Below are 12212 nucleotides of genomic sequence, written 5' to 3'. Positions count from 1 at the left end.
ATAAAGTGTATGGAATGATTTCTTAAGGTAGATGAATGTAGACAGAGTTCATTGAAGGGTAAATAAGGAATGTTCTCCAGTTAAGCCTATGTTGGGGTTATAAACTCAGATGTGCTAGGGGCTTGGCAGGGAGGTTTTGAAGTATGAACAAGACAATAGGGAATGGTGGGGACTGTGGCAAACTAGAGAGCCTATCTTCCACGTGGGAGAGAGGTTGCTGCTGCTTAGCTCCAAATGGTCACTGTCTTGTGGGAAGGTGGGCCAGTGCTGCTAGAGCTTCCATTTTAGTTTAGTTTAGTTTAGTTTTTAAAGATTTTATGTATTTGAGAGAGAGAGAGAGCACAAGCAGGGGGAGGGGCAGAGGGAGAGGGAGAAGCAGGCTCCCTGCTGAGCAGGGGGATCTGGGATCATGACCCGAGCCGAAGACAGATGCTTCGCCAACAGCCACCCAGGCGCCCCACTTTTAGTCAACTCTTGAGCCCAGGTTGCCGCAGGGGTTGAGACAGAAAGGAGCGTGGCTGTTGTAAAACGCATGGCGGTGCACTGCCGGGCAGCCTCCCAGGTACGCACTCGCTAGCGGGCTGGAGGGCGCCGTGGCCAGCGAGGCCAGGAGTGGTGCCACCTTCACGTCCCTCTGTAGGTCAGAATGTTCTGGGCTGACGTTCCTGCAGTCCCGTGGAGTCTGGATTCTGGCCGGCCCTTTGTTCAGGTCACAGAAAAACGCCAAACTACGGGCACGGCGCCTGCATCCAGGATGAGGGAGCTGATCATTGAGGAGCTGAAGGGATTGTCTGAGTCATGACTCCGTGTCCCCACGACTACCTCCTGTCCCCAGGAGTGCGGCTGCTTGCTTGCCGTGCTACCAGGCTACAAGCTACCCTCCGGGGTGTGGGGGCTGCCAGGCAGGCCACGGCTTCTCGAGCAGATACACAGATGACCAGCAGCCCCCTTCTGCTTGCATGTTCTCGGTCTTGGACTACATTCCTTGAATAAGGGCCAGGCAGCCCTGCTTTTCCGTTTCAGCCAACCTCAGCCGGGACACATGCCCAACGCAACTGGAACTGAAGTACAGAGAGCAGCAGTTTTAGTCACTGAGCACAGTGACTCTGTTTTTTACATTTAAAAGTATACAAATACAATTGGGATACAGCCTCTTGAAAGATTAGAACATTACAGAAAAAACACAAAAATCGTCCTTGACAGTTCAGAGTCCCTATTAGTGGTGTGTCCTTAGAGAAAGACGCCAGCCTCGGGAGTGCCTGTTGGCAGGCTGGGCCAGGACCCCCAATGCTGTTGGACTTGTCACGCTTGTCCTCCAGATGCCAATGGAGCTAACTTAGCCTTGTTCAGAGGCTGCCCAGGGCTACGAGAGGCTTCCCAGCACGTAATTAGGAACTGGGTAAATCCAGCTGGCCTTTTTGCCGACAACTGTGGGCTCAAACTCAGATCAGAGCATCCCTCACCCTGATCTCATAAGGTCCCTAACTGGGGGGGTGAGGAGGGCTGGGGTTTATTCAAGGCTCCTGGCTCTGCTGGGAGATGAAAGGCTGCAGACTGTCACCTCCCTCCCTCCTCATTCCCCCCGCTACTCTCTCTTTCCAATTCTTAGGTACTTTGTGCTGAAGATTTCTGCTGGAATTGAATATCCTGGGGAGATCAGGTGGCCACTAGCCTTCTGCCTCTTCCTGGCTTGGGTGATTGTGTATGCGTCCCTGGCAAAAGGAATCAAGACTTCAGGAAAAGTAAGAACTCTTATTTATCTAAAAAAAAAAAAATCTGTGGGACCCCCCCCAGGGATGGTTGTATCATGTAGCCACAAAAGAGCCTTGGAAAGAGAGTCAGGACACATGGGAGTAATTCTGACTCTGACCCTGAGTAGCTCTGGGACCTTGGGCAAGTGACTTCACTCCCACCTGTAAAATGAGATAATAACACCTTTCTTTCGGGGCTCTTTTAAGGACCAAATGAGACAAATGCACACAGAGCTCCCGAGGGAAGGTGTGGGTCCTGATTAGATTCCTTTCTGTCCCGTCGGGGACTGCCGCTTCATTCAGCAGATGGGCCCCACGTCCTATGATTCTGTCACTCTCCCTGGCCCCAGAATTAGAGCTACTGGCTTTTTGCTTCTTGGCCTGGCTGCCCAGTCAGTTATTGCTTCTGCCGAGAAGCTGGAAAAAGACCAAAATTGTGAATTGGAAAAAGACCAAAATTGTGAATTGGATTCCTTTTCATTACTCCCGCCACCATGTTCTGGACTTTTCATGCCCTTTTTGCAACACCCCCAGCCCAACACTCTTCCACTTCATGTGCGCAGAGCCCTCCATGGTGATGGTCCTGCCAGTGGGATTTTGGCTGAGCAAAGACTTGGCCACTCTTGCTGAGCAGTCGCTTGGCGGGCCCTTTGGAGAGGTTGGAATTCCCACCCCAGGCTCAGTTCCAAGGCACAGAAGGCAAGGAGTCTGGGAAAGCTCAGGGCATGCTGGACATTCTTGTAAGGGTCACACTGTTTTCCCTCATCTTCCTGCTGCTTTAGCAAAAAACCCCATTGAATAGTTAGCTGGTCAGTTGATGATAACCAATATTATTTAATCATCCTAAGAGTCATTTGCATGGCTCAGGATGAAACCCAAGATGTCTTTCAGGCCAAGGAGTGAGTATGACGGTGGTGGACTCAGACCTGAGGTTGTGGTGTTGATTTGGTCTAGGTGTCCCAGCCGGCATCTCATACCCCCCACCAGGTGCCCAAACCTGGCACCCTTCAGCACAGAGCTGAGTCTGTCCTCTCCCTGGGCACATGGCCGTGCTCATAGGTGCCTTTGGATAACAGCTCTTTCTGCTGCCTGCCCTGTAATCTGGAGCCTCAGGGACTTGAGTTGTGGGCTCCAGCAGGATTGTCAGCATTACAAGAGGCAGGGGTTACACCTCAAATCACATAAGGTTGGGGGAAAAGCAGACTGGGGGTGAGGAGCTGGGTTCTAGTCCAGGGCTTCCCCTGGGCTTTGCTGAGTAGGGACATCTCTACCTGGGCCATGAAGCCTGGCTGAGCTTCTGATTTGCTCTTAGCTTTTATTTGTTTTTCTGCTACAATGAAAAGCAAAATTTCCTTTATCCTCACTATTGCAGAAGTCTTTAGTTTCCCCATTTCTAAAATAAAGGCAATCAGGCTGGGTGATGTCTAAGATGCTGTAGCTCTAACGTTATTCTGTCTGAACACTTGCTGGGTGAGCTGATCTTAGTTTTCCTCTCTGACCTCAGTTTCCTCATCTGTAAAATGAGAGCTGGGATCAGATGACCCCCAAGGATCCCCTGCTGGCTCTGAATGAGTGGTTAAGACTAGATTGTTTTTGTTTTTTTTTTAAAGATTTTATTTATTTATTTGACAGAGAGAGACACAGCGAGAGAGGGAACACAAGCAGGGGGAGTGGGAGAGGGAGAAGCAGGCTTCCCGCTGAGCAGGGAGCCCGATGCAGGGCTCGATCCCAGGACCCTGGGATCATGACCCGAGCCAAAGGCAGACGCTGAACGACTGAGCCACCCAGGCGCCCCAAGACTAGATTGTTTTTTGAAGGCAGCAAGAAGATGGGGGAAATGTTGAGATGACCCTTACAACAATGGCCTGTGCGTCCTGAGGTTCCTGGACTCCTTGCCTTCTGTGGCTTGGAACCCAGCCAAGTGCTTGCTTAGCAAGAGTGGCCAAATATTTGCGCAAACAAAATCTCACTGGCAGGACTGTCACTTACAACTCGAGATAGAGACAGGGCAACCTTGACCATGATTGACATGGCCAGATAGGTCTCTAGCAGACAGGTCTCTAGCAGGATAGGCAAGGGGGGGTGACTGCAGGAGAGGAGATGGTAGTTAAGGAGGGAGAACAGTGGTCCCATCGGTGACCTGGGGAAGGATGGCCTGCTGGCTCTAGAGTTAAATCAAACCGCGTTCAAATCCTGCCTTTATCTCTTTCTCATTGTGTAACTCTGGACAGACTATTTGACCCACAGAGCCTCAGTTTCTGCATCTGTAAATTGGGGATAGGGGTACATACCACATAGGATCATTATAGGGATTAAATGAGATCCGCCACATACAATACCTGGCATATGGTCAGTTCTTCGCTAGCATTAGCTTTTTTCTGATGACGAATGACTGATATATTGGGTGGGCACTGCGCCACTCTGACATCTTGAAAGCAGCGACTCTGGTGGGGAGATGGGGAGAGAAAGGGAGCCTTGTTGAACACCAGGCGCCCGGCGCTGAGCTAACTGCGACGCATGCGTCAGTTCACCCACCTGCACAACAGCCCGCTAAGTAAGGCCATTTGTTCCCATTTTGTAGATAGAGAAAGTGAGGTGCATCCAGGCAGAGTAAATTGCCTGAGGCCACACAGCTTTTAAGTGGCAGCAGTGGGATTTGAACCTAGGTCTGTTTCCCTTTAAAGCCTGGATTCTTTCCTCTACCTGACATCCTTTCCCCAGGAGGGCCCGTTAGGAAGAGACAGAAATGCAGAACTGTGGAGTCATTGTTTGCATGCGGGGGGAGAGGGAGAGAAAAGTCCCCCCACTGGGAGCCAGCACCCTGGCGTTCCTACCCCCTCTCTACACCACCAGCTGTCATTGCCAGGTGGGCAAGTCACAGAAGGCATTGGGGCCTCATTTCCCACATCTACAGACTCAAGGTAGAATGAATGTTCTCTAAGACCCTTTTAGCTTTATTAGTCTGTGATTTTTTAGGACAGTGTTACAGCTACTTCTTTCCATTGATTTAGGATTTAATCCTTGGTGCTAGATTTTACAGGCTTTCTGGTATGGGAACTTTTGAGGAGCCCTGGGCAGGTAAGCTTTTCTGTTAGTTCTGCTAACTAATCATGCTGCTTCATTGAGAATTGTTGCCAACTAAGGATCAATGATCAATTTTTTTTTTTTTAATGAGGAATGCCACCAGAAATCATGAATCACAATTTGTTATCTTGCCCTGGGGTGTGCAGACAGTGGTCATGGAGCATTGTTTGGAAGCCAAGGTGAATGCACGGCTGAAGCTCCTCATTCCGACAGGCCCCTTTTGTGACTGAGAGCCCATGAAGACGGTCAGACTGTCATTTCGAGGCAACAGAGACGTCCACCTTCTCCTGCAGCAAGATGAGCTCAGTTCCTCTCGTGTGGGACCCTATGAGACGAGAATGGCCTGTTGCTTCTTATGAGACCTCAGTTTCCCTTTGAGCAGCTAGAATTCCAGGGGCAGGGGCGACCAGCAGGCCACCCGAATGTCAGATGCACCCATCTGAGCTCAGGGCCCGCGCTGCCTGGGCGTTATGGCAACAACACAGAGTTAACCTAACCAGCTAGCACAGGCTGGTGGGACCTTACCTTCCCAGCTGTTCGGAGCTCCCACTGTGAGGAGGATGCTGCCAGGTGTCAGGCCAGCAGGCTCAGATCAACTAGTCACTGTCACTCCTGCCAAATAGAACTCATTACTGTTCGAGCTTAATTCCTCTGATAATACATCCTGAAACAAGCGCATTCTAAAGCCCCCCAGCCCCCCAACACAAGCTGTGCATGAAGCCTCTATGTACACCTGACTCACATTTGACTATAAATCCCCAGAGTTTATAAACCAAACCGTGGGCGCTTTTAGTTCATCAGGATCACCATCTACAAAGTGAGTGCATCGTCCCACACGCCAGGGCCTGGACCTGGGTGGGGCAGGCAAGTGCCTAGGGTGGCAAAATTTAAGGAGACATTCACTCTCAGGCTCCTGCAAGTGTGGGGTCAGCCCCTGAGAGTGAGTGCCTCCTTCAATATCGTACCCTTAGTGCTTCACTTGCCTCACCCTAGTCCCAGCTCTACCCCACCCATTTCTGATCACATGGCCTGCAGAGTGGCCCTGCTGGAAAGAACAGAGGCTTTGGAATTAGAAAGCCTTAGGTTTGGATCTTGGCTCCAGCTGGGAGACCTTGAGTAAGATGTTTAACCCCTTGTGACATACGTAATTGGAGTCTCAGTTTCCTCTTCTGCAAAATGGGACAACTCACAGCTGACCCATAGAGGGAGCTCCAGAAATGGTTGTGTGCTAGCAGGTTCCGGTAGGCAGAGGAGAACAGGTGTCTCAGCCGGGTAGACTGGTGCCATTCCGGTGGTTTTCTTCTGCCGGCCCCTGCTGCCCGGGTCACCTCTTCTCGCTTACCTCCTCCCATCCTCACTTCCCACCAGCCCTCATGGTCAGGAGGTGAAAAGGATATTCCTCTGTTGTCACCTGCCCTACTGTCTTGGTGGGGTGGGGAGGTCAGACTGGTCAGGATGTTCTCTCCCTCCTATCACAGCCAGGAGGCCAGCCCAGGGCTGTCCTGGGGTGGTGATCTTCTCCTGAGATGTCAAATGCCTTTGGGTTTCCCAAGGTCTGTGTGCGGAAGGGTTTCGCTTCAGGGGAAGGAGAGGCAGGTTCAGGGGGATGGGGAGGAGGGGGCTGCCCTCCCCCACAGCCCCAAGTAATCACATTCTCTAGGAAGGGCGGCAGGGGGCCACAGGGGCCCCCTGACCAGAGGCGGTAGCAGTGCAGAGAAAGGAGACCCGCCGGTCCCTGCTCTGTAGCCAGAAGGAAAGACTTGACCTTGATGGTAGGTGGGGTTTAGAGGAAGAAACAGCCGCTCCTGTTTCCTTAACCTGCAGCCTGGTGCAGTGGGAACTCTACGCTTTCAGCTGCTGAGGCCAGACACGTTGGGCCGATCCCTGATGCCCCGTTGCCCCTCATTCCACATGGAATCATCAGGAAATTCTGTAGCTCTTCCAGCAGAAGCATGTCCCCGTTGGAGGTGTCACTGTCCCTTGCTGGGAGTACAGCCCAGCCTCCTGACTGTTGTCCCTGCACCCCCTTTTGCGCCCCTGTGTATACCCCCAGCGAAGCAACCCATGCCAGTTGAACTGTCAGATCCTGTTACCCCTCCGCCCAAATCACTTCAGTGGTGCCCCATGTCCCACAGAAAAGGCCCCACAAGGCTCCGCATGATCTGTCCCCACTCCCCACCCCCACCTCTCTGACTTCCTCTCCTTCCTGTGCTCCCTCCAGCCACGCTGGCCTCCTCCTTGCTGTTACTACAAGTCAGGAACACTCCCTCCTTAGGGCCTTTACTCCAGCAGTTCCCTCTGTCTAGACTGTTCTCCCACATATCCAGTTGGGGCCCTCTTACTTCCTTCAAGTCTTGGCCAACTTCTCAAAGAGGCCTTCTTCCCTGTCTGCCCATTTCAGCATGACCATCTTCCCAACCGCCCTCCCCAGCACGCCCCCACCCCCCTTTACCCTGCTCTACTTTCTCTGTTTCCCAGTGCACTCATTACCCTCTAACATGCCACAGATAATAGGATTGGGACCACTACTGGCTGGCTGTCTCCCTAGCTGGAATGGCAGCTATTCGAGGGCAAGCGTCTTTGTGGTGTTTACTGATATACCCAAATGCTTAATGAAATGACCCCTAGAGTTCTATCTTAGTCTCAATCCTGACCTTCCCTCAACCCACCTCTGCAAGTCCCAGAATCAGTCCTCGTCCCCTGAAAACCCAGTGCCTGCCAGTCACAGCCATTCTGGAGCTCCCTGCCAGGCCCTGGGGTCTGTAGAGCCAGTGTGGGGTGGCACCCGTGTCTCCCTCCCAGGGGACAGGTGTTCAGGTGCCCCAGGAGGGAAGACTGCAGCGGGGAATGTGGGAACGGGTGGCTCTGAGCCCACAGTGCTTGCCCAGCTGGCTGTATACACCCACCTCAAGGATCAGAGAGGGTTTGGGGAGAGCCGAGCCTCACCTTTGCAAGGTCTTTTGATGCACTTTGGGGATTCAACTAGCTGGTGAGCAGAGGGTTGTCAGTGTTACCAAATTTAGGTGTGGCGAATCCCGGGCAAGCCTAACGTGGTGCTTCTGTCGCCAGGCCCCCAGACCTGTCCCATTCTGTGTGAACTGTCCCAGGCACTCCTCCAAGAGTTCCACGAGGAATATACTGTCATTATCACCACTTTGCCGGTGTGGACACTGAGACTCAGAGAAGTGAAGTCATTTCCCAGGTGGCCCAGCTCATAAGTCATGGGCCTGGGATTTGAACTCAGGCTTGTAGGATGGGATCCTGATCCCAAGCTCTTCCTTTACCCAGATGTTTGATTGACAGATAAGTCCCATCCAGCCACAGTCCCCAAGTTCTGCTGATGTTACTCCCCAAATGTGTCTCGACTCTGGTCTCTCCCCCAGGAGGGAATCCAGGAGCATCCAGGATCCAGAATCCAGGAGCATACTTTGACCAGTATTCAAGGCCTCCCATGGTGTACCCAACGTGCTTCAGTAGCTCCCTATTTCCCACAGAAAAGGCCCATGCCCCTAGGGCCCCCCATCACTCTTAGCCTCCACCCTATGTCATCCTAATAGTGTGTCATCAGACCTTTGCCCTCATATGCCTGCCTTGCCCACTTTCCTCCTCCACCTTCCACCTCCTCCCACCTCCCTTAAGTTGTCCTTGGCCTCTAGATCCGGCTCAGGCGTCATCTCTGTGAATCTTTTCATAAACTCCCAGGTTGAGTAGTACAATGCCCCTCTGGACTTCATAGTGTCCTGGGTGCAATGGTGTGGCCCATTAAGCAGACATCATCTCTGGGACCTCTAGGTCCTGAATCCCTTCATCTTTATCCATCTAACACCTGGCACAGCATCCAGCTCAGAGCAGGCCGTCAATAAATGCTTGTTGAGCTTACCTGCATTGAATGACCATCTATTATAAATCAGGCAATGTTAGTAGCTCATTAACCCACACAATTATTTTTTTAAGAAAGGTGTCATTGTGCCCAGTTTCCAGAGGCAGAAGCAGATTTGAAGAGCTTGTTAGCTTGTCGAAGGTCTCACAGCTACTCAGTGCCAGATGTGTGATTTCATTTGAACTTAAATGTTTCTTTTATTATTATTATTTTCAAGATTTTATTTATTTTAGAGAGAGAGAGAGCGTGCATGAGTGGGGGGGAGGGGCAGAGGGAGAGGAAGAGAGAATCTCAAGCAGACTCCCTGCCGAGCATAGAGCCTGATGCGGACCCTGAGATCATGGCCTGAGCCAAAAATCACGAGTTAGACGCTTAACCACGGAGCCACGCAGGCAGCCCTAAACTTAAATGTTTCTAAGATCTTGCTCTTTGCACCTCACCAGGCTGCCTCCCTTAGGGTGTCTGTATACACAAGGATGGAAAGCTTAAGCTAAAAGGTTCATCTCTAATGGTGAATTTGGGGTCCTCAAGCAGAGGGTGGGGTCGGAGTTGGGGAGGAGGGAGGCATGTAGCCTTCTTCCCTGGGTAGTTCCTTGGGGAGCTGTCTCCTCAGCAGCTGGGGTGGGTGGGGTAAGGTCACCCCCACCTTCCGCACTGCAGCCAACTCCCCCACAGCCTTGGATATCGCCCCACAGACTTTATTTCTGGTTCTCCCTGCCCTTGGGTCCCAGGGCCTGCCCTGTGTCCCCAGCCCTGGCAGAGTTGGGGGAAACCACCCTGATGTCCTCACGGTCAGGTGCTCGTGTCCAGGTGGCAGATCACTCTGCCTCTGTCAGTGTCCCTGCAGCATGGGCACGTCATGTGGGTCTGCTCCTCCCAGTCACTCTTTCGGATGGTTCTTCCAGGTGGTGTACTTCACGGCCACGTTCCCGTATGTCGTGCTCGTGATCCTCCTCATCCGCGGAGTTACCCTGCCCGGAGCCGGCGCTGGGATCTGGTACTTCATCACACCGAAGTGGGAGAAACTCACGGATGCCACGGTGGGCTTATGCTTTCATTTACAACCCAGGGATGAGTCCTGCTCTGGGACAGCTCAACAAGAGGGGTCAGACTCCTTCCCGCAGCTTAGCTCGCTGTTGTTCCCTTATCCAAGGTCCTGATAATCTTGGGCCATTGTGCCCTCGGGAGATCTTTCATGAGAAGTGGGCAGCTGGGGGTGTTCTGACTCCTGGAGTAGTCATCCTCCGTCGTGGTCCTGCCCCCAGGGCTGCCGTGCAGGCTGAAATGAAGAAGGCCATCTCCATATTCATAGCATTGGGCCCCTCACACCACTCATCTGGTACTAATTACAGGGTGTTGGGAATGGAGTTTTGCTGGTGGAAAATAAGAGCACAAACCACGGCAATTATCACTGAAAGGGCCTGACGCATTTGCAGCCGTGTGGCTCACCAACGCGGAGCCAGCGCACGCTTGTACCTCCTCTTCGCCTATCGGTGCAGGCATACCTTACTCTAAAATTCCCAGTCCCCAAACCTCCGATGAGGGGGTTCTTTAAGAAGTGAATTTTTTCACCTTAAAGAAAATCACTTTTGGGGAGCCTGGGGGGCTCAGTTGGTTAAGTGACTGCCTTCGGCTCAGGTCATGATCGCAGGGTCCTGGGATTGAGCCCCGCATCGGGCTCCCTGCTCAGCGGGAAGCCTGCTTCTCCCTTTCCCACTCTCCCACTCCCCCTCTCTCGCTGTCTCTCTCTGTCAAATAAATAAGTAAAATCTTTAAAAAAAAGGAAAGAAAGAAAGAAAAACTCACTTTTACAGAGTACACTGAGAACACATAGCTTGGATTGGGTTTGACTGCACCTAACAGAAAACCCCCAGATGATGACAGTGGGAACAAGATAAAAGTTTATTTCCCTCGTATGCGCTGAAGCGGCCCCCAGGGTACATAGTGAAGCACTCCACGTAGTGAAGGCTCCACAGTGTCCCAGCCTCCCAGCTTCCCGTCCTCAGTCACTCGCTTCCAGATGGTTGCCAGAACTCCTGCCATCACAGCAGCATTCCAGGTAGCACAAAGGGGTGAGGAAAGAGGTGGAAATAGAGGTACCCTCCCTCTCTTTAAAAAAGGAGAAACCCCAGAAATCCCACATTACACTTGTTTTTTCACATCATTGGTCAGAAACTAAATCATGTGATTATCCTCTCTTAGCTGCACTTCCCCTTGATGCTATGTGCTGGGTGAATGGCTGCCTTTAAAGAAAACCATGGCTTTGTTACTAAGGAGTATGGGAGAATGGGTGTTGGCGTAGGTGCAGACTTGCCAGCACACAGCACGCACTTGAACTTTCTCTTTGCATATTATAAGCACAATTTTAAAACTGGACTAATTTATAAAAATGATGGGAGGTCTATTTTACAAATCATATAAATCTCTAGCGTAACTCCTGAGTGGCCTTCTGGAGTTTTACGAGGGCAATGCAGAGAAATCACCGAGAGAACCAGGAGACATTGTCGGCCAAGTTCAAGAAGGACGTGGCTATAAGGGGATGTATTGCTAAGGGGGGAGCTGTAGGACTTCAGATTTTTAATAGCAGCTGACATCTGTAAGAATGTCAGTGTAAGCAGATCTTTATCTTGCATCCATGACTGTATTTTGCTGTTGCGGTGGTCTTTTGAGAGTGTGTGCAGCGAAAGGAAGGGCTCCTCCCTTCTGCTCAGCTTTATACATGGCAGGACATAGAAGCAGGAAATGTGTGTGTAGTTTGAGTTCCTGTCCTTTGCTTAGAACGGAGTTAGCATCTCCCAGGTAATTTCCTGCCTTTTTGGCTTCCAGCACAAATGATGTATGTTGGTGCTAATGTCACATCTTTCTCCTGACTACCTTTCCCCTGGGGAGGTGATGTGGTGCTGGGCAGGGAGACCCCCCTCCCCTGGGCCAGCCTCCTTCAGTGACCTTGGATCTTCTCCCCTTTGGCCTCCCAGGTCTGGAAGGATGCTGCCACTCAGATTTTCTTCTCTTTGTCTGCTGCATGGGGAGGCCTGATCACTCTCTCTTCCTACAACAAATTCCACAACAACTGCTACAGGTATGTGGAGGCACTTGATATCCCAGAGGCAGCTGGTGAGTGGGAATAAGAGCTGGGGACAGATCCACGGACACCTAAGGCCACATCCTCACACTTACCCTGAAGTAGAGCCAGGGGGCTGCGTCTGGCAGAGGGAAAGCCACCCGCTAGGGCCTAGCTGCTGGCTTCTGGTGGCCTGGACCCCAGCTTGCAGTGCTGTCTCTGACACATGGGCTCAGGGGCTCTTTATGGGCTGGAGCTGAGCCTCTCCAGGGGTTGCTATGCTGCTGGCTGTGTCCTGGGATAGTCATTTGTGAGCTGTGGATATGGTCGGATGGTAGTCCCAGGTGAAGTATGGTCACTGTCACTTGACAAATATTTTTCCAGAGACCCCTATAAGAAAGGCAGCAAGGTACAGGGGAAAGAAAACTCTGTTGAT

The 12212-nt window shown here is 51.8% G+C and overlaps 1 protein-coding gene across 1 annotated transcript in view; it reads left to right on the top strand.

Moving 5' to 3' along the window:
- SLC6A5 (solute carrier family 6 member 5) overlaps positions 1-12212 on the top strand; it is a 50154-nt gene that overhangs the window by 15283 nt on the left and 22659 nt on the right. Inside the window, exons 6-8 of the mRNA XM_036077583.2 lie at positions 1610-1742; positions 9621-9755; positions 11691-11794. Coding sequence (XP_035933476.2) covers positions 1610-1742; positions 9621-9755; positions 11691-11794 — 372 coding nt within the window. The remainder of the gene's footprint in view (positions 1-1609; positions 1743-9620; positions 9756-11690; positions 11795-12212) is intronic.

This window comes from Halichoerus grypus, chromosome 11, assembly GCF_964656455.1.
Source record: "Halichoerus grypus chromosome 11, mHalGry1.hap1.1, whole genome shotgun sequence".
Classification (NCBI taxonomy): domain Eukaryota; kingdom Metazoa; phylum Chordata; class Mammalia; order Carnivora; family Phocidae; genus Halichoerus; species Halichoerus grypus.
Note: the sequence above shows the minus strand (reverse complement) of the source record. Positions and strands in the feature narration are given on the sequence as shown.